General features: G+C 44.7%; 1 protein-coding gene across 1 annotated transcript in view; it reads left to right on the top strand.

The window, feature by feature from the left end:
- LOC309526257 (uncharacterized protein) overlaps window positions 1–4,331 on the top strand; it is a gene marked incomplete at its 5' end in the record, with an annotated part of 35,411 nt that extends 31,080 nt beyond the window's left edge. Inside the window, 3 exons of the mRNA XM_082212169.1 lie at window positions 1,248–1,383; window positions 2,242–2,363; window positions 3,431–4,331. Coding sequence (XP_082068295.1) covers window positions 1,248–1,383; window positions 2,242–2,363; window positions 3,431–3,622 — 450 coding nt within the window. The 3' untranslated portion in view covers window positions 3,623–4,331. The remainder of the gene's footprint in view (window positions 1–1,247; window positions 1,384–2,241; window positions 2,364–3,430) is intronic.
- Window positions 4,332–21,544: the final 17,213 nt, after the last annotated feature.

Here is a 21,544-nt window from a genome sequence, read left to right on the forward strand (position 1 = left end):
CCGCGTTGCTGGCGCGGCAAGACCCAGCCCCTGTCGAGCAGATTCCCTCCGGAGCTCGGAGGGAATCCGCCATTAGCCAATTGCGCTAACCCGGAAGTCCATAGGTCAATACTTCTCTAGAGGTCAAAAGCGCCTCCACCCGAAAAGACCATAAACTATAGTTCTCATCTGTTAACTGTGGGAACACCAGAGCCTTCTCGGCTTCTGGAACCCGGTCAACCATTCTGGAACTCTTCCAGACCCACAGAAACTACACTAACAGGAGAAGGAGTTTTCAAACCTTTCTCAGAGTCCAAAAATATGCAGTCATCCACTCAGCAGCTGGGCCCATAACCAAAGATGTTAGCTATTTGCAGTATAGTAGCACTGCAGAGAGCTTGCTGGGGAGACCATGCATTAAAAAGGGACTCAAAAATAACTTAAACAAGGTTTTAATAACAAAAACAAAAACTCCTTATACACTAAATACATCATCATCATCAACAAAACAACAACAACAACAACAACAACAACAACAACAACATCTTTATTGTCATTGCCCCCTCTCGGGGACAACGAAATTACTTGGCTGCTCCATCCACCCAGGTAGGGCACTCCACACAAAATCAAAACAACTATAAAAACACTAATTAAAACAATACAGTATAATACAGCAAGGAAGATTAGATGACTTTCAAAGTCCAGGCTTCCCATTCAGGGCCGAGATCGCTCTGGGGAAGAAGCTGTTCTTAAGACGGCTCGTTCTTGTCTTCATTGTCCTGTATCTCCGTCCCGACGGCAGGAGCTCGAAGAGACAGTGACCAGGATGTGATGGATCTTTTACTATGTCCAGTGCCTTCCTATGGCACCTTGTGGCATAAATCTGCTCTAAGGTGGAGAGTGGGCAGCCAACAATGCTCTCTGCTGCCTTAACAACTCTGCACAACCCCAACCTGTCCCGGGTAGTACAGCTTCCGTACCACACACATAAGCCATAAGTGAGCACGCTCTCAATGGCACAGTGATAGAAGGCAAGCAGCAGTTTCTGCGGAAGATGGTTTTTCCTTAGAATTCTCAAAAAGTACAGTCTCTGCTGTGCCTTCTTCACAAGCCCCCTTGTGTTGACACTCCAGGACAGATCAACAACAAACCAGACCCAACCACCAACCCATCCCCCAGGGTAATGGGAGAGCTAGGTGCTAGGTTTTCTCTTGCTGGGCTCTGTGGGACGAGGGCTGACTGTGCATCTCTCTCTCTCCACCTCCTAGGTATCCCAGGATTTCCCCCTTCTTGGGAGGCTGGTGGCGCTCTTGTCCCTTCACCTCACAGACAACGTGAAGGAGATTGGCCTGCAGTCAGCGGAGGCCTTGTACCATCTCCATTACATCATGATATCCAAAATGGGTGAGGGCGATGCTGGGAAATGGCTTGTTTCTTGTAAGCCGCAGGGTGGGAGGTCTGTAGCCCTCCAGAGGCTGCTCCAACTACCATCATCCCTGAGTGTTGCCCATGCTGGCTGCTGCTGGGGTTGATCAGGGAGTTCAGGAGGGCCAGAATTCGTGCCAGCACTGGCCTAACGCCAACACCCTGTTGGCCAGAGACGAGAGGGCAGTCTTGGGGGAGGGATTCACTGCTGAAGAACATCAGAAAAGCCTTCTGGCCCAGCCCAGTCCAGCATCCTGTTCCCACAGGGGTTGACCAGATGCCTGTGGGAATCCAGCAAGCAGAATTCAAGCTCTTTCTACTCCTGCCTCTGACCATGGAGGCAGAGCATAGCCATCCTGGCTAATAGCCATGGGTAGCCTTCTCTTCCATGAATTTGCCTCATCTTCTTTGAAAGCCATCTTGGTCCGTGGCCATCAGTGCCTCCTGTGGCAGGGAGTTCCAGAGTTTAGCTGTGCACTGCAAGAAGAAGGACCATCCTGAAACTTCAGTTTCATTGGAGGTCCAGTTGTTCTCATGTTCTGACGGTGAGAGAGAAAGCTTTCTCTCTCCACTTTCTCCATGCCATACATTGTGTCTCCTCTTCCTCGCCGTTTTTCTAAATGGACCCCCCCCCCAAATGCTGCAACCAGCTCCACAAGCACCCCAGTCCTTTTGGTTGTCCCCTTCTGAACCTTTTTCCCAGTTCTGAATTATAATTTTTGAGGTGAAATCAATAATTGTTTTTGTTGGTCCCAGTGGGAAAACTGGAGGTTTTGAGCAGGGAGCACTAATGCTGGTTTCTTTTGCATGCATATTCCAAAACCCAACGCTGCTTAGGTAAGGAACTGGAGAAGAGGGGGAATAAAAATAAGAAAGGCAACATGGTCAGATGGGTCCGAGAAGACTTCTTCATCCCTGGGCCCTCCCTCTTCCACTTCAACATCGCAAAAGTGGCCAAGGTAGGGGTGGCTTTTTGTACTCTTTATTGCTAAGACCGCAGCCACTCCCAGTTAGCAAAGATTTGCTCATTCGGGCCAATGGGGCCCTGCCCCACCAACTTCAGCCTGCCCTCAGGCAGCCCACGCCTTCTAGGGATGAGGGAGAGATTCAGAGCAGTTCACACTGGAAGCCAAACTATCAAATCGAGGCTTTCAGAAACAATAGGAGAACTGAAACACAACCCGCCTTTGAAATTCACATGTCCTTGAATTTCGCAATGCCAAACAGTGTGTAAAAAAATACATGTGTGAGCTATTAGTGTAAATAACATTCAGAAATGCATTGTATTAGAATCAATTGCTCAAAGACAAGTGCCCGGTAGCCTGAACTGCATGCAGAATTCTACTTATTGAAATTCTACCAGGTGCTGGGAGACCTAGGGTTCAGATCCCCCCTCAGCCCTGAAACTCACCAGTCAGTCCCAGTCTCTCAGTCTAACCTGCCTCGTGAGACTAAAACGGGGAGGAGAGAGAACCATGCAGGGGCTCCTCAGGGCGGAAAAAGAATAGGGAAAGCGGACTCATTCGGAGCATCTTTCACGAGGCACGGCCAAGCCAGTGAACTATGCCAACCTTGTGGTGGGTGTTTTTGTTGTATATTAAGAACTAAGCACACAGCCGGCAGGTTCCCACCCAGTCTGTTTGGCATTGGTTATATAACGGATAGCCACTATTATTCACCCTCTCTGTTCCTGCGAGAATTTTTTTTAAATTTTCTAGTCTGATTTTAGATTGAACCTCTTCATGTTCCAATGTCATAACCAATTTAAGATGTGGATCGAAAATAGCAAGGCGTCACCTGACTTTTAGTTTTGTTTGTTGTAAAATCTTTCAGCTACTTAAATAAACACATAAATAGAATCACTGAATTGTAGAGTTGGAAGGGACGCGGGGGTCACTTAGTTCAACCCTCTCAAGGCAGAGTGGAGATGTCTTTCACTTGGTTTGTGAAGGCACCCTTGGACTACTGAAACGTGGTCAGAGTGTGGAGCAGAAGAAAACTCCCTCTTCTTTCTTCTTTGTGCCAGGCTTTTGGGGAGCACCTCACGCCCAGCCAGATCAACGAAGTCGTGTTGAAGGCGATTGACAACCTGACAGTGGAAGACAGAGCCGTCTCTCAGGCTGCAGGAAAGCTCCTAAGGTCCTTTCTTGAGCAATGTGGGATGGAGATGGAAAACGTAAGGCTCAAAACGGAGGCAGGGGGAGCGGGTTTCTTCTAAATTAAACATTCTCTTCGGACTTAGAATTAGCTTCTTTCTGGGAAGTAAGAAGGCATTGTGTGGGAAGTAAGAAGAGCCAGTGTGGTGTAGTGGTTAAGAGCGGTAGTCTCGTAATCTGGGGAACCGGGTTTGCTTCCCCGCTCCTCCACATGCAGCTGCTGGGTGACCTTGGGCCAGTCACACTTCTCTGAAGTCTCTCAGCCCCACTCACCTCATAGAGTGTTTGTTGTGGGGGAGGAAGGGAAAGGAGAATGTTAGTCGCTTTGAGACTCCTTCGGGTAGTGATAAAGCGGGATATCAAATCCAAACTCTTCTTCTTCTTCAATTTCCGTGTCTGTGGCTCGCGCCTCTGTTTCCATCCTGCTGCAGTTCAGCTTCCAAAAATCAAACACCCTGTTTTTCATCTCGCTGTCTGCTTTGGCAGTATTTTAATTACATTATTCCACCCTGTTCATTTCAGTGCAAAGGAAACACAATATGGACAACACTAAGGTCAATTAATAAAACTTTGCTATGATCAAAATGATACCCTCCCAAAACTAACCTACCTATTCCAAACCCTCCCAATCTGGATTCCCCCAACACAACTCCGCAGAGGGCAGAGAAAACTACACTCTTTTATCTTCTCACATAAAAAAACAAAAATAAGCCCCAAATACCTGACCTCCCCACCTCAGAAGGAGGATGGGGAATCCCCAACATAGAAGCATATTACATTGCCAGCCAAATACTCCATATAATCCCATATATACTAGAAGATGAGCGTAGTATAGGACCCACCCCACTCTCACATGAAAACAAAGATCACCACAGCCAATCACAAACAAACAACTACACCCTAGGCCAACCCCAACCTCTCTCACCACCAAAGGAACACAAGTGGAGAAACCATTTACATAGTTTTCTGAATCGAACCAGTCAATGTCAAGAATAGATCAAATATGGGTTACGAATGAACTGACTCCAAGAATACTACAAGTTGAAATACAATCTAAAGTAATCTCAGATCATAATCCAATAAAATTGGAACTAAAAGGCTTTAAAGAAAGAACATTTAGATGGAAAATTAAGGGTTATCTTTTGGATGACCAGAAAATTGTAGGAAAAGCACAAAAGAAACTAACTGAATACTTTGTTGAGAATTGCAACAAGGGTACAAAGATGAGCGTAGTATGGGACGCAAGCAAGGCTGTGATGCGAGGTTTTTTTATCCAGCAGAATTCATTGAAGAATAAAAACAGAGAAAAGGGGGGGAAAGGAAATTTTAAAGCAGATAATGGACAATGAACAAAAATTTATTAGAAAACCAAATAACTCCAAAATAAAACAAGAAATTAAGACCTTGCAATCACAATTTGCAATGATAATAAACAAAGAAGTGGAATGGAATATTAAAAAGTTAAGACAGAGAAACTTTGAATTCGCTAACAAATCAGGCAAATGGCTTGCGTGGCAAATCAAAAAAAGAAAGGAGCAGAACACAATTAACAGAATCATTGTGAATGGCGAAGAGATAGATAATCCGAAAGAAATTAGAAAAGGATTCTTGGACTTTTACAGACAACCATATAAAAATAAAGAAAGGAATAATATGAGGAAAATTGAGAGATTTTTAAAAGGGAAAAAGGTGCAAAGGATCCCGGCAGATAAAGACCAACTGAATGCCCTAATAGAGGTGAAAGGCCCCAGGGTCAGATGGATTTACATCAGGTTATTATAAAGAGTTAAAAGATGTTCTGATGATACCTTTAAAAGAAGTTATGAATAATATTTTAAAGGAAAGAGACATCCCAGAAACGTGGAAAGAAGCATTCATTACACTTATCCCAAAACAGGACTCGGATTTAACCCAAGTTAAAAACTATAGGCCTATTTCATTGCTGAATACAGACTACAAAATTTTTGCAGGGATCTTAGCAAGAGGAATGAAAAAGATATTATTAGAAACTATTCATAAGGATCAAGCAGGTTTCCTTCCAGGTAGACAGATGAAGGATAATGTAAGGAACATAATTAATATTTTGGAATATCTGACTGCCAGGAATGAGAAACAAGCTATACTTATGTTTGTGGATGCAGAAAAGGCCTTTGACAACATAGCATGGGACTTTATGTTGAAAAATCTGGAGTATATGGAGGTGGGAAAAGAGTTTTTCAATGGGATAAAGGCAATATATACAGAACAGAGAGCTAAATTGATTGTAAATAATGTGACTACGGAAGATATTAAAATATCTAAAGGAACTAGGCAAGGATGTCTGCTTTCGCCATTGCTTTTTATAATGGTCCTGGAGGTCTTTCTTAATGCGATTAGACAAAACAAATTAATAAAAGGGATAACAGTTGGCCAGAATTAATATAAAGTTAAAGCCTTTGCAGACGATCTGGTAATAACGATTGAAGAACCAATAGAAAGTGTAAAAGAATTATTAGAGGAGATTGAACAATTTGGGAAAGTGGCAGGGTTCAAATTAAATAAGAAAACTAAAATAATTGCAAAAAATATGGAGCAAAGTATGATTGAAATAATGCAACAACAATCGCGAAGTATTGGAAGACACAAGATTTACCCACCTGGGAAGAATGGCAGATGAAGTTGATGGATTATATGTGTCAGGGGCTCAGGGACAGAGGCACAGGGGAGAGAGGAGATGGAGAGCGAAGGGGAAGGATCTGAGGGCAGCATAGGGGAGTATGACAGTGACCCGAGAGATTCCATGAGCTTCTCCAGCGAATCAGAAGATTCCCAGAAGGAGGCGCCGATGGTCAGGGCGAGGGGGGTCCCAGGGGGGACGCACCAGAAACAGGGGGCCAGCAGGGACTCCCAAAGCAGCAGCTGGAGATCAGGACCTGCTTCCCCACCAGAGCATAGTGGGGGGGAAGAGTCCCAGGTGTCAGGTCCAGCTAGCCCCCCCGAAGGGGGAAGCAGTGACAGGAGCAGTGAAACGGTCAGGAGGAAGGTTACAGGCTGGGCGCGCGCGCCAAGTTCAAATGTACAGGCGCTCGAGACAGCAGGCAGCCCGGATCGGGAACCAGGTTGATGACCTGGTTAGTGGGGTAGAAGTGGAAGGATCATTAGGCGCGAGTGATCATGCTCTTCTGAAGTTTACTATACAGCGGAAAGGAGCAGCCAAGCATACTAGGACTCAATTTCTTGACTTTAAGAAAGCCGACTTCATAAAACTTAGGGAAGTGCTGGGTGAGATCCCATGGACAACAATACTAAAAGGAAAGGGAGTTCATGATGGCTGGGAGTTTGTTAAGAGGGAGATACTAAAAGCACAACGTCAGGCAATACCAATGAGACGGAAACATGGAAGGTGCCTAAAGAAGCCAGGGTGGCTATCTAAAGAACTTTTAACTGAATTAAGATTTAAAAAGGATGTGTACAAAAAATGGAAAAGGGGGGAAACCACCAAAGAGGAATTCAAACAAATAGCCAGCACGTGTAGACACAAAGTCAGAAAAGCTAAAGCACAGAATGAACTCAGGCTTGCTAGAGAGGTTAAAAGCAACAAAAAAGGCTTTTATGGGTATGTTCGTAGCAAAAGGAAGAACAAAGAAACAGTGGGGTCACTCAGAGGAGAAGATGGTGAAATGCAAACAGCGGACACAGAAAGGGCTGAACTCCTCAATGCCTTCTTTGCCTCAGTCTTCTCCGATAAAGAAAACAATGCCCGACCTGAAGAATTTGGAGCAAATGATTCAGCAAAGGAAACACAGCCCAGAATAACTAAGGAGATAGTACAAGAATCCTTGGCTAGTTTAGATGTATTCAAGTCTTCAGGGCCAGATGAACTGCATCCAAGAGTATTAAAAGAACTGGCAGATGTGATCTCAGAACCACTGGCAGTCATCTTTGAGAATTCCTGGAGAACAGGCGAAGTCCCGGCAGACTGGAGGAGGGCAAATGTTGTCCCTATTTTCAAAAAGGGGAAAAGAGAGGACCCAAATAATTACCGCCCAGTCAGTCTGACATCAATAGCAGGGAAGATTCTGGAGCAGATCATTAAGCAAACAGTCTGTGAGCACCTAGAAAGGAATGCTGTGATCACCAATAGTCAGCATGGCTTTCTGAAAAATAAGTCATGTCAGACTAACCTGATCTCGTTTTTTGACAGAATTACAAGCCTGGTAGATGAAGGGAACGCAGTGGATGTAGCCTACCTTGATTTCAGCAAGGCATTTGACAAGGTGCCCCATGATATTCTTGTAAAGAAGCTGGTAAAATGCGGTCTTGACTATGCTACCACTCAGTGGATTTGTAACTGGCTGACTGACCGAACCCAAAGGGTGCTCATCAATGGTTCCTCTTCATCCCGGAGAAGAGTGACTAGTGGGGTGCCACAGGGTTCTGTCTTGGGCCCGGTCTTATTCAACATCTTTATCAACGACTTGGATGATGGACTCAAGGGCATCCTGATCAAATTTGCAGATGACACCAAACTGGGAGGGGTGGCTAACACCCCAGAGGACAGGATCACTCTTCAAAATGACCTTGACAGATTAGAGAACTGGGCCAAAACAAACAAGATGAATTTTAACAGGGAGAAATGTAAAGTACTGCACTTGGGCAAAAAAAATGAGAGGCACAAATACAAGATGGGGGACACCTGGCTTGAGAGCAGTACATGTGAAAAGGATCTAGGAGTCTTGGTTGACCACAAACTTGACATGAGCCAACAGTGTGACGTGGCAGCTAAAAAAGCCAATGCAATTCTGGGATGCATCAATAGGGGTATAGCATCTAGATCAAGGGAAGTAATAGTGCCACTGTATTCTGCTCTGGTCAGACCTCACCTGGAGTACTGTGTCCAGTTCTGGGCACCACAATTCAAGAAGGACACTGACAAACTGGAACGTGTCCAGAGGAGGGCAACCAAAATGGTCAAAGGCCTGGAAACGATGCCTTATGAGGAACGGCTAAGGGAGCTGGGCATGTTTAGCCTGGAGAAGAGGAGGTTAAGGGGTGATATGATAGCCATGTTCAAATATATAAAAGGATGTCATATAGAGGAGGGAGAAAGGTTGTTTTCTGCTGCTCCAGAGAAGCGGACACGGAGCAATGGATCCAAACTACAAGAAAGAAGATTCCACCTAAACATTAGGAAGAACTTCCTGACAGTAAGAGCTGTTCGACAGTGGAATTTGCTGCCCAGGAGTGTGGTGGAGTCTCCTACTTTGGAGGTCTTTAAGCAGAGGCTTGACAACCATATGTCAGGAGTGCTCTGATGGTGTTTCCTGCTTGGCAGGGGGTTGGACTCGATGGCCCTTGTGGTCTCTTCCAACTCTGTGATTCTATGATTCTATGATTCTATGATTTTAAAGCCCGCCGGAGGCAGGGGGAAGAATCAGGGGACTCAGCGTCAGAAGAGTCTAGGAAGGGCGAAACCCCAGCTGACAGGCGGATCCAGCGGAGGAAAGAGCAGAGGAAGAGGTGGAACAAGGCTAGAGTCTTAAACTGGTGTATGGGGGGTGGAGACTCAGACGGAGCTTCGGCAGTCTAGAGTCTCAGACGTAGAGCTGCACGCTGCTGATGTGAAAGACAAACTGAACTTCAATAAAGACTTTTGTATATAACAACGGACTGGCATTGGTCCTTTGTGAGCTGGGACCTAGGGCAGCTCTGACAATATGGAATTGGCGGAAATGACTGGCAGAATCCGAGACCAGGGAGAAGAGTTGGTGGAAGAAGATTGGAAAAAGTTTAAAGACTATTTACAGAAATACTGTAAAATTAATGAATGTTAGAAAAATGTTGGAATGAAGTTATATGGCTTTAGTAGAAATGATATAAGGAATTAAGTATAAATAGATTAATAGAGTATTAAAAGAAAAAATAAGGTTAGAATGTGTTAAGATAATTATAGGATAGCAAACAGAGGAAGATGGAAAGGAATTGCTGAAACAATTAACAGAAGTGGAATACAAAAAGGGAGGTGTGAGGACGTTGTGGAAATAAGTGAATGAAAGATGGGATAATGAAATTGTTTGATTTATTTTACTGTTTTTGTTTTGTTTTGTTAGTTCAATGTGTTTAATGTGTCAGTGTTAGGTAGTGTTTTTGTATTGTATTGTATTGTTTTTGTAGTTTTTAAATTGTTGGAAAAGTAATAAATATTTTTTTTTTAAAAAAAAGAAATAATGCAACAACAAACAGAGATAGAGGTGTGAAAAAGGTAAAATATTTAGGAATTTGGTTAACTCCTAAAAACATTGATTTGTATCAGAACAATTACTTACCAGTTTGGAACGGAATAAGGAAAGATCTGGAGGTGTGGTGTAGAATGAAACTATCTTTTTGGGGCAGAATTTCTACGATAAAGATGAGCGTCCTTCCAAAGATGTTATTTTTGTTTCAGACTATCCACATAATAAAGGGGGTAACGATTTTTAAAGAGTGGCAAAGAGTGATCTCAAGGTATATCTGGCAGGGCAAAAAGCCGAGAATTAAATTTAAGCTACTAACAGATGCGAAGGAAAGAGGAGGCTTTGCCCTGCCAGACCTGAAGTTATATTATGAAGCAGCATGTCTTTGCTGGTTGAAAGAATGGATAAAATTAGAAAATAAAGAGTTACTGGACTTAGAAGGCTTTGATAACAGATTTGGATGGCATGCGTACTTATGGTGTGGGAAGAAGAAAATTCACAAAGGCTTTGGGAACCACATCTTCCGGAGTGCGTTAATAGAAATATGGGATAGGTATAAAAACCTATTAGAACCAAGAGTTCCACACTGGTTATCTCCGTTAGAAGTTATGAGTGTAAAGAAAATTAATATGAGAGGTAAATGGATTACATATGGTGAACTGATAATTAAAGAAGGAGGAAAATGGAAATTAAAACCATATGAACAAGTTAAAGAATATGATTATGATTGGTTGCATTATTTTCAGGTTGAATGAAATGTTTAAAAAAGATTTTAAAGAAAGTGGTTATGCAGAAAAAGATTCTAAGTTTCAAATCGACATAATAAACAATGATTGTAAAATTCTGTCAAAAATGTATAAGATATTTTTGGAATGGCATACGAAAGATGAAAAAGTGAAATCGGTAATGATACAATGGGCCAGAGATTTCGGTTATAATATACAATTTGATGATTGGGAAAAACTATGGAAAGAAAACTTAAAATTTACTGCATGCACGGCGTTAAAGGAAAATGTGATGAAAATGTTTTATAGATGGTATATAACACCAGTAAAATTGGCAAAAATGTTTAAGACGTGTAATAAGTGTTGGAAATGTAAAGAAAAAGAAGGAACGTTTTATCATATGTGGTGGGATTGTAAGAAAGTGAAAAGTTTCTGGGAGAGTATATATAATGAATTGAAAAAGATGTTAAAATATACGTTTTGTAAAGAAACCAGAGGCTTTTCTTTTAGGGATTACAGGAAACGAGATAAGAAGAAAAGACTGACAAATACCCCTTCCTCTTGGTTCATGTGGGAACCAATGACACTGCAAGCAATAGCCTCCAGAAGATCAAAAGAGACTACGAGGCTCTCGGCAGGAAATTGAAGCAACTAAATGCACAAATTGTCATCTCGTCTGTCCTCCCAGTTGAACGATGTGGCCCAGGGAGAGAGGGAAAAATAGTGGAAGTGAACAGCTGGCTTCGCAAATGGTGTAAACAGGAACGGTTTGGATTCTTAGATCACGGACTGCAGTTTCTTGAAGATGGACTTCTGGCAAGCGATGGGCTGCACCTCACAATGGTTGGGAGAATTGTTTTTGCCAAAAATCTCAGAAACCTCATCAGGAGGGCGTTAAACTGACTAATGTGGGGGGGGGAGACAGTGCTCCTGAAGGTAGGAGTCTATCAATTGATGAAGATGATCATCCAAATGCCATAGACCAAATGGAGCAAACAGTACGCAGACCTAGTGATGGGAGGAAAAAATCCTTAAATAAGAGACACGGGGGAATGATTAATGGACTTCAATGTCTGTACACTAATGCGCAAAGCATGGGAAATAAACAAGATGAGCTTGAGCTCTTGGTACAGCAAACTAAATATGACATAATAGGCATCACTGAAACCTGGTGGGATAAGTCCCACGATTGGAATGTAATAATGGGGGGATACAATCTATTTCAGAGAAACATACCAGACAAGAAAGGAGGAGGAGTGGCGTTATATGTCAGGGATGTGTATACCTGTGAAGAGATCCAAGATTTAGATCTTCAAAGCCAAAGTGAGAGCATTTGGGTCAAAATTAAGGGAGAGAAGAATAACAGAGACCTCATTGTGGGAGTTTACTATAGATCCCCAAGCCAAATGGAGGACATAGATGATGCCTTCCTGGAACAGATGGCCAAGCATGCATGCAAAAGGAAGGGAGATAGTATTAATGGGGGACTTCAATTACCCGGATATTTGTTGGACGTCAAACTCAGCCAAGAGCATAAGGTCAAACAGATTCCTCACTGGCCTTGCAGACAACTTCATTGTCCAGAAAGTGGGAGAAGCAACAAGAGGAACAGCCATTTTAGATCTGGTCCTAACCAATGTTGATGACCTGGTTAGTGGGGTAGAAGTGGAAGGATCATTAGGCGCGATCGATCATGCTCTTCTGAAGTTTACTATACAGCGGAAAGGAGCAGCCAAGCATGCTAGGACTCAATTTCTTGACTTTAAGAAAGCCGACTTCATAAAACTTAGGGAAGTGCTGGGTGAGATCCCATGGACAGTAATACTAAAAGGAAAGGGAGTTCATGATGGCTGGGAGTTTGTTAAGAGGGAGATACTAAAAGCACAACGTCAGGCAATACCAATGAGACGGAAACATGGAAGGTGCTTAAAGAAGCCAGGGTGGCTATCTAAAGAACTTTTAACTGAGTTAAGATTAAAAAAGGATGTGTACAAAAAAATGGAAAAGGGGGGAAACCACCAAAGAGGAATTCAAACAAATAGCCAGCACGTGTAGACACAAAGTCAGAAAAGCTAAAGCACAGAATGAACTCAGGCTTGCTAGAGAGGTTAAAAGCAACAAAAAAGGCTTTTATGGGTATGTTCGTAGCAAAAGGAAGAACAAAGAAACAGTGGGGTCACTCAGAGGAGAAGATGGTGAAATGCAAACAGGGGACACAGAAAGGGCTGAACTCCTCAATGCCTTCTTTGCCTTTGAGAATTCCTGGAGAACAGGCGAAGTCCCGGCAGACTGGAGGAGGGCAAATGTTGTCCCTATTTTCAAAAAGGGGAAAAGAGAGGACCCAAATAATTACCGCCCAGTCAGTCTGACATCAATACCAGGGAAGATTCTGGAGCAGATCATTAAGCAAACAGTCTGTGAGCACCTAGAAAGGAATGCTGTGATCACCAATAGTCAGCATGGATTTCTGAAAAATAAGTCATGTCAGACTAACCTGATCTCGTTTTTTGACAGAATTACAAGCCTGGTAGATGAAGGGAACGCAGTGGATGTAGCCTACCTTGATTTCAGCAAGGCATTTGACAAGGTGCCCCATGATATTCTTGTAAAGAAACTGGTAAAATGCGGTCTTGACTATGCTACCACTCAGTGGATTTGTAACTGGCTGACTGACCGAACCCAAAGGGTGCTCATCAATGGTTCCTCTTCATCCTGGAGAAGAGTGACTAGTGGGGTGCCACAGGGTTCTGTCTTGGGCCCGGTCTTATTCAACATCTTTATCAACGACTTGGATGATGGACTCAAGGGCATCCTGATCAAATTTGCAGATGGCACCAAACTGGGAGGGGTGGCTAACACCCCAGAGGACAGGATCACACTTCAAAACGACCTTGACAGATTAGAGAACTGGGCCAAAACAAACAAGATGAATTTTAACAGGGAGAAATGTAAAGTATTGCACTTGGGCAAAAAAAATGAGAGGCACAAATACAAGATGGGGGACACCTGGCTTGAGAGCAGTACATGTGAAAAGGATCTAGGAGTCTTGGTTGACCACAAACTTGACATGAGCCAACACTGTGACGCGGCAGCTAAAAAAGCCAATGCAATTCTGGGCTGCGTCAATAGGAGTATAGCATCTAGATCAAGGGAAGTAATAGTGCCACTGTATTCTGCTCTGGTCAGACCTCACCTGGAGTACTGTGTCCAGTTCTGGGCACCACAATTCAAGAAGGACAGTGACAAACTGGAACGTGTCCAGAGGAGGGCAACCAAAATGGTCAAAGGCCTGGAAACGATGCCTTATGAGGAACGGCTAAGGGAGCTGGGCATGTTTAGCCTGGAGAAGAGGAGGTTAAGGGGTGATATGATAGCCATGTTCAAATATATAAAAGGATGTCACATAGAGGAGGGAGAAAGGTTGTTTTCTGCTGCTCCAGAGAAGCGGACACGGAGCAATGGATCCAAACTACAAGAAAGAAGATTCCACCTAAACATTAGGAAGAGCTTCCTGACAGTAAGAGCTGTTTGACAGTGGAATTTGCTGCCAAGGAGTGTGGTGGAGTCTCCTTCTTTGGAGGTCTTTAAGCAGAGGCTTGACAACCATATGTCAGGAGTGCTCTGATGGTGTTTCCTGCTTGGCAGGGGGTTGGACTCGATGGCCCTTGCGGTCTCTTCCAACTCTATGATTCTATGATTCTATGACTGTAAACTCTTCCAATATGCAGTTACAGCTGCAAGGATTTTACTGGCCCAGAAATGGAAACAAGAGGAAATGCTGACTATTGAAGATTGGAGACTGAAACTGACAGACTATGCAGAATTGGACAAGCTAACTGGGGAAATTAGATATCTTAAGGACCAAAAGTTCATCGAAGACTGGGGGAAAATTGTAGAATATCTGAAAAATACATGTGATGTGCAAACAACGTTAGTGATACAGTGGTGCCCCACAAGACGAATGCCTCGCAAGACGAAAAACTCGCTAGACGAAAGAGTTTTCCGTTTTTTGAGTCGTTCTGCAAGACGAATTTCCCTATGGGCTTGCTTTGCAAGACGAAACGTCTTGCGAGTTCTTGCGAGTTTGTTTCCTTTTTCTTAAAGCCGCTAATAGCCGTGCTTCGCAAGACAAAAAAACCGCAAGACGAAGAGACTCGCGGAACGGATTAATTTCGTCTTGCGAGGCACCACTGTATTTCAAGAAGCACTGTGAAATTTGAGATGTATTGTTATAAAAAATAATAGAAGTGGGAGGGAAGACTAAAGACAATACTAAGAAGAGTTTGGATTTGATATCCCGCCTTTCACTCCCCTTCAGGAGTCTCAAAGCGGCTAACATTCTCCTTTCCCTTCCTCCCCCACAACAAACACTCTGTGAGGTGAGTGGGGCTGAGAGACTTCACAGAAGTGTGACTGGCCCAAGGTCACCCAGCAGCTGCATGTGGAGGAGCGGAGACACGAACCCGGTTTCCCAGATTACGTGACTACCGCTCTTAACCACTACACCACACTGGAGAAGGAATGCGTAATTAAGAGGTAATGATGGATGATTGTCAGAGAAGCTGAAGGAAGTCCAAAAAGAGGGAATTTATTTGTTAAAAATTGGATAAAATTGTATATCTGTGTTGTAAATCAATAAAAATTATTATAAAAAACACACAAGTGAACAGCAGAGAACCGGCACGAGTAACGCTGACACCAAACCCTCCATACATTAAGCAAAATAGAAACAGGTTCACCACACTTTCTCATGCTGGTCTTCTTTTATCTTCTTTTAGCTGCATATGGTTGTGAAGGAGATTTACAACCATCTCCATCAGATCCTCGACACCCACACTAAGAATCAGACGCTATCGGCTATTGTCAGCCTAGCCACCAAGCGCCTGCAGCCAGTCGTAGACAGCCTGTTGGACTGCTCGATGGAGTGTGATGAGTAAGTTTTTGTGATGTGAAAATGGGGAGGGCTAGATTTAAGGGGTTTCTTAATTTATATTTATTTATATTGAATTTCGTACTTGCAAAAAATTGTGCTCCAAGTTGTGGTTTCTTTCTTTGCTAATGTATGTGCAATATAAAGAAAATATCAAAGGCCTGACTTTTTTTAAGAAAAGGGAAAATGAAAAATTCTGTTTTGAAAAATTGCAGAAGTGCCACAGAGATCTGGAAGGCGCTGGTTGCCAACCAGTATTCCAGCGTCAAGCTGTTGAGACCCCTCCTGAAAAGGCTGCAGGAGGAAGACCCCAAAGCGGAAGTCACTTCCAGGCGACGCAGCACTTCTCAACTGCCAATGGCGGTCAGTTTCTCTCTCCTGATTGTTTTGAATGGGAGTTGGATGGGGCTGGGGGCTTCTTGCTGGGAGGGGGGTGCATCTTCATAAGTGGTCCATCCTGTGAGCACCTGCTTTGTATGCAGAAGGGCCCCAGCATCTCCATGTCGGGGAGTCCCTCGCCTGAAACCCTGGGCAGCCACTGCTAGTCAGTGTAGACAACACTGAGTGAGATGGACCGAGGCTCTGAGTCGCGCCTGAGTCTGAGATCTTGATGTGACGATGACCTCTGCTGAATGCCGTTCTCCTCTCCTTGTCCCTCCAGGCTACCAACGCTCTGTGTCACATCCTGTCGTTCCCTGAGGCTGCAGGTATCCTGAAGATCAAGTTCCACCACCTGCTCTTTGCACTTAGCAATCAGATCTGTTTTGTCCATGAGGCGAGAAGAAGAGGTTCGAGGGCGTCAAGTCTAATCCCGGAGCCCTCTTCGCATCTCGATCCGCTGACGTGAGGGACCTGCTAATGCATTTGGGGGGACCCTCCCTTCTCTCTCTGACCCATAGGCTCAGCCCTCCCCCAAGAGATAGGCTTCATTTGGACATGGAGGTTCTGCTTAGGTTAGATAGCTAGGAGACCCAGGCTTCCCCAACCCCTGTGCTCTTCAGTCGCTTTGGACCACAACTGCCACCAGCCCCAGCCAGCATAACTGGGCTGAAGATGGGAGTTGTAGCCCAAAACATCTGAAGGACACTCGGATGGGAGAGGATGCAAAAAGGGTTTTCTTGTGTGTGTGTGTGTGTGTTTCTTTGTGGCTGATTAGCTGTTTTCCCTGTGTAAAGGTCAGAGGGGGCAGGGTTTCTGTTGAGGCAGGGGATTAGCTGTGGGAGGAGCTTATCAGAGTTTGCAGGGCATCAGTTGAAGAAGGAGCAAAAAGGGTTTTCTTGTGTCTGTGTGTTTCTTTGTGGCTAATTAGCTGTTTTCCCTGTGTAAAGGTCAGAGGGGGCAGGGTTTCTGTTGAGGCAGGGGATTAGCTGTGGGAGGAGCTTATCAGAGTTTGCAGGGCAGCAGCGCGCGCCTAGCGGCATGCGCACTTATATCCATCTTTTAGATTTAGGGGAGCTAGTCTCAAATGTTTGTTGGGGGAGACCTAGGTTTTTGTTTTTTTTTTTTGGTGGGGGAAGTTATTTGTCCTGTCTTCAAGCTTTTTATGATGGAGGACCTCTGTAGCCACCCCCAACGACACGATCTCAAGATGGAAGGGGAGGGAACAGCTGCAGTCGCCTGCGATTCCTGCGCAATGTTTGCCATCTTGCCAAAGGTTGCAGGCAGCTTTACCTGCAGCAATTGCATGTTGATTGCCCTCTTAAAAGACAAAGTCCAGCAACTGGAGGAACGTGTAGCTACGCTCCGAAGAATTAGAGAGCTGGAGCTCTTCTTGGAAGCAACAGAGCACACCGTCTCCACCAAGGAGGAGGCAGAGTCTAGTTCACCAACACAGGAGCCAGATATATGGAGAAACATGACTCAAAGAAGTAGGAGGCCCAGGGTTCACTCTGAATGTTTAGAAATACACAATCGCTTTGAGGTCCTCTCCCCTAGCATGGAAGACGAAGAGCAGACTCCATTTGAGGATCTCTCCCTCATTACAGTCGATCAGGTATATGAAGACGAGCAGCAAAGTCAATCCTCAGGGAATGTGCAGGCGACCTTGGAACGGACAGCTCACGGAAGAACCCCGACCAAACCCAAGAGGAGGCGTGTAGTGGTGATAAGGGATTCCCTACTGAGGGGAACAGAAGCAGTGATCTGTGGGCCTGACAAGATGTCTCGGGAAGTGTGCTGTCTCCCCGGGGCTAAGATCCAAGATGTAACTGAACGACTGCAAGGAATCATAAAACCCACTGACAAATACCCCTTCCTCTTTGTTCATGTGGGAACCAATGACACTGCAAGCAATAGCCTCCAGAAGATCAAAAGAGACTACGAGGCTCTCGGCAGGAAATTGAAGCAACTAAATGCACAAATTGTCATCTCATCTGTCCTCCCAGTTGAACGACGTGGCCCAGGGAGAGAGGGGAAAATAGTGGAAGTGAACAGCTGGCTTCGCAAATGGTGTAAACAGGAACGGTTTGTATTCTTAGATCACGGACTGCAGTTTCTTGAAGATGGACTTCTGGCAAGTGATGGGCTGCACCTCACAACGGTTGGGAGAAATGTTTTTGCCAAAAATCTCAGAAACCTCATCAGGAGGGCTTTAAACTGACTAATGTGGGGGAGGGAGACAGTGCTCCTGAAGGTAGGAGTCTATCAATTGATGAAGATGATCATCCAAATGTCATAGACCAAATGGAGCAAACAGCACGCAGACCTAGTGATGGGAGGAAAAAATCCTTAAATAAGAGACACGGGGGAATGATTAATGGACTTCAATGTCTGTACACTAATGCACAAAGCATGGGAAATAAACAAGATGAGCTTGAGCTCTTGGTACAGCAAACTAAATATGACATAATAGGCATCACTGAAACCTGGTGGGATAAGTCCCACGATTGGAATGTAATAATGGGGGATACAATCTATTTCAGAGAAACAGACCAGACAAGAAAGGAGGAGGAGTGGCGTTATATGTCAGGGATGTGTATACCTGTGAAGAGATCCAAGATTTAGATCCTCAAAGCCAAAGTGAGAGCATTTGGGTCAAAATTAAGGGAGAGAAGAATAACAGAGACCTCATTGTGGGAGTTTACTATAGATCCCCAAGCCAAATGGAGGACATAGATGATGCCTTCCTGGAACAGATGGCCAAGCATGCAAAAGGAAGGGAGATAGTAGTAATGGGGGACTTCAATTACCCGGATATTTGTTGGACGTCAAACTCAGCCAAGAGCATAAGGTCAAACAGATTCCTCACTGGCCTTGCAGACAACTTCATTGTCCAGAAAGTGGGAGAAGCAACAAGAGGAACAGCCATTTTAGATCTGGTCCTAACCAATGTTGATGACCTGGTTAGTGGGGTAGAAGTGGAAGGATCATTAGGCACGAGTGATCATGCTCTTCTGAAGTTTACTATACAGCGGAAAGGAGCAGCCAAGCATACTAGGACTCAATTTCTTGACTTTAAGAAAGCCGACTTCATAAAACTTAGGGAAGTGCTGGGTGAGATCCCATGGACAGTAATACTAAAAGGAAAGGGAGTTCATGATGGCTGGGAGTTTGTTAAGAGGGAGATACTAAAAGCACAACGTCAGGCAATACCAATGAGACGGAAACATGGAAGGTGCCTAAAGAAGCCAGGGTGGCTATCTAAAGAACTTTTAACTGAGTTAAGATTAAAAAAGGATGTGTACAAAAAATGGAAAAGGGGGGAAACCACCAAAGAGGAATTCAAACAAATAGCCAGCACGTGTAGACACAAAGTCAGAAAAGCTAAAGCACAGAATGAACTCAGGCTTGCTAGAGAGGTTAAAAGCAACAAAAAAGGCTTTTATGGGTATGTTCGTAGCAAAAGGAAGAACAAAGAAACAGTGGGGTCACTCAGAGGAGAAGATGGTGAAATGCAAACAGGGGACACAGAAAGGGCTGAACTCCTCAATGCCTTCTTTGCCTTTGAGAATTCCTGGAGAACAGGCGAAGTCCCGGCAGACTGGAGGAGGGCAAATGTTGTCCCTATTTTCAAAAAGGGGAAAAGAGAGGACCCAAATAATTACCGCCCAGTCAGTCTGACATCAATACCAGGGAAGATTCTGGAGCAGATCATTAAGCAAACAGTCTGTGAGCACCTAGAAAGGAATGCTGTGCTCACCAAAAGTCAGCATGGATTTCTGAAAAATAAGTCATGTCAGACTAACCTGATCTCGTTTTTTGACAGAATTACAAGCCTGGTAGATGAAGGGAACGCAGTGGATGTAGCCTACCTTGATTTCAGCAAGGCATTTGACAAGGTGCCCCATGATATTCTTGTAAAGAAACTGGTAAAATGCGGTCTTGACTATGCTACCACTCAGTGGATTTGTAACTGGCTGACTGACCGAACCCAAAGGGTGCTCATCAATGGTTCCTCTTCATCCTGGAGAAGAGTGACTAGTGGGGTGCCACAGGGTTCTGTCTTGGGCCCGGTCTTATTCAACATCTTTATCAACTTCTTGGATGATGGACTCAAGGGCATCCTGATCAAATTTGCAGATGACACCAAACTGGGAGGGGTGGCTAACACCCCAGAGGACAGGATCACACTTCAAAACGACCTTGACAGATTAGAGAACTGGGCCAAAACAAACAAGATGAATTTTAACAGGGAGAAATGTAAAGTATTGCACTTGGGCAAAAAAAATGAGAGGCACAAATACAAGATGGGGGACACCTGGCTTGAGAGCAGTACATGTGAAAAGGATCTAGGAGTCTTGGTTGACCACAAACTTGACATGAGCCAACAGTGTGACGTGGCAGCTAAAAAAGCCAATGCAATTCTGGGCTGCATCAATAGGAGTATAGCATCTAGATCAAGGGAAGTAATAGTGCCACTGTATTCTGCTCTGGTCAGACCACACCTGGAGTACTGTGTCCAGTTCTGGGCACCACAATTCAAGAAGGACACTGACAAACTGGAACGTGTCCAGAGGAGGGCATCCAAAATGGTCCAAGGCCTGGAAACGATGCCTTATGAGGAACGGCTAAGGGAGCTGGGCATGTTTAGCCTGGAGAAGAGGAGGTTAAGGGGTGATATGATAGCCATGTTCAAATATATAAAAGGATGTCACATAGAGGAGGGAGAAAGGTTGTTTTCTGCTGCTCCGGAGAAGCGGACACGGAGCAATGGATCCAAACTACAAGAAAGAAGATTCCACCTAAACATTAGGAAGAACTTCCTGACAGTAAGAGCTGTTCGACAGTGGAATTTGCTGCCCAGGAGTGTGGTGGAGTCTCCTACTTTGGAGGTCTTTAAGCAGAGGCTTGACAACCATATGTCAGGAGTGCTCTGATGGTGTTTCCTGCTTGGCAGGGGGTTGGACTCGATGGCCCTTGTGGTCTCTTCCAACTCTATGATTCTATGATTCTATGATGCTGGAGGCTCTCCCGCACGATGGGCTGATTTGGGTGTGGTGGGACTCACGTGTCATGAAACCTTAAGTCTCCATCACAGCCAAAAGGTTGCCCCTTGTGCTGGAAACATGGGGGAGGCTGCAGGGGGTGATGGTTGGGGTTGGACTGCAAGATGTCAAGGACCTAAAACTCCCCAGATGAACATACCCAGACCTTGTGCTCATCATCGGAAGCCCCTCTTCACTTGTGCCTCCTCTACACAAGAAGGGGCCTTTTCTGTGGTGGCTCCCCATTAGTGGGTTGCTCTACCCAGAGGGGCTTGCCTGGTGCCTTTATATGCCAGGCAAAAATGGTCCTCTTCAATCAGGCCATTGGCTGATTCACCTCCTATGCCCTTTCAACTGTGTTTGTTGGAGGGAGAGGAGTTATTGGTTTGCTTTGGTTCTTGTTTTTATTCTGTATTTTGTGCTTTTTAACTTGCATTTTTATGTTGTGAACTGCTCGGAGATCTACAGGTGAAGGGCAGTGTCAGGGGTTCAGGAGCAGAGGCAAGGGCAAGGGAGGAAACAGAGAGCGAGCGGGAGGAGGCAGAAGAAAGGATGAGTGATGACGACGACCCGAGATCTCCAAGTCTTTCCAGTGAATCAGAAGATTCACAGAAAGGAGCACCAGTGGCCAGGGCAAGGGGGGAGCCTAGGGGGACACCCCAGGAGGAAAGGGCCAGAGGGAGCTCAGAGGGGA

Source organism: Podarcis vaucheri (assembly GCF_965113315.1).
Source record: "Podarcis vaucheri genome assembly, chromosome: 2".
Classification (NCBI taxonomy): domain Eukaryota; kingdom Metazoa; phylum Chordata; class Lepidosauria; order Squamata; family Lacertidae; genus Podarcis; species Podarcis vaucheri.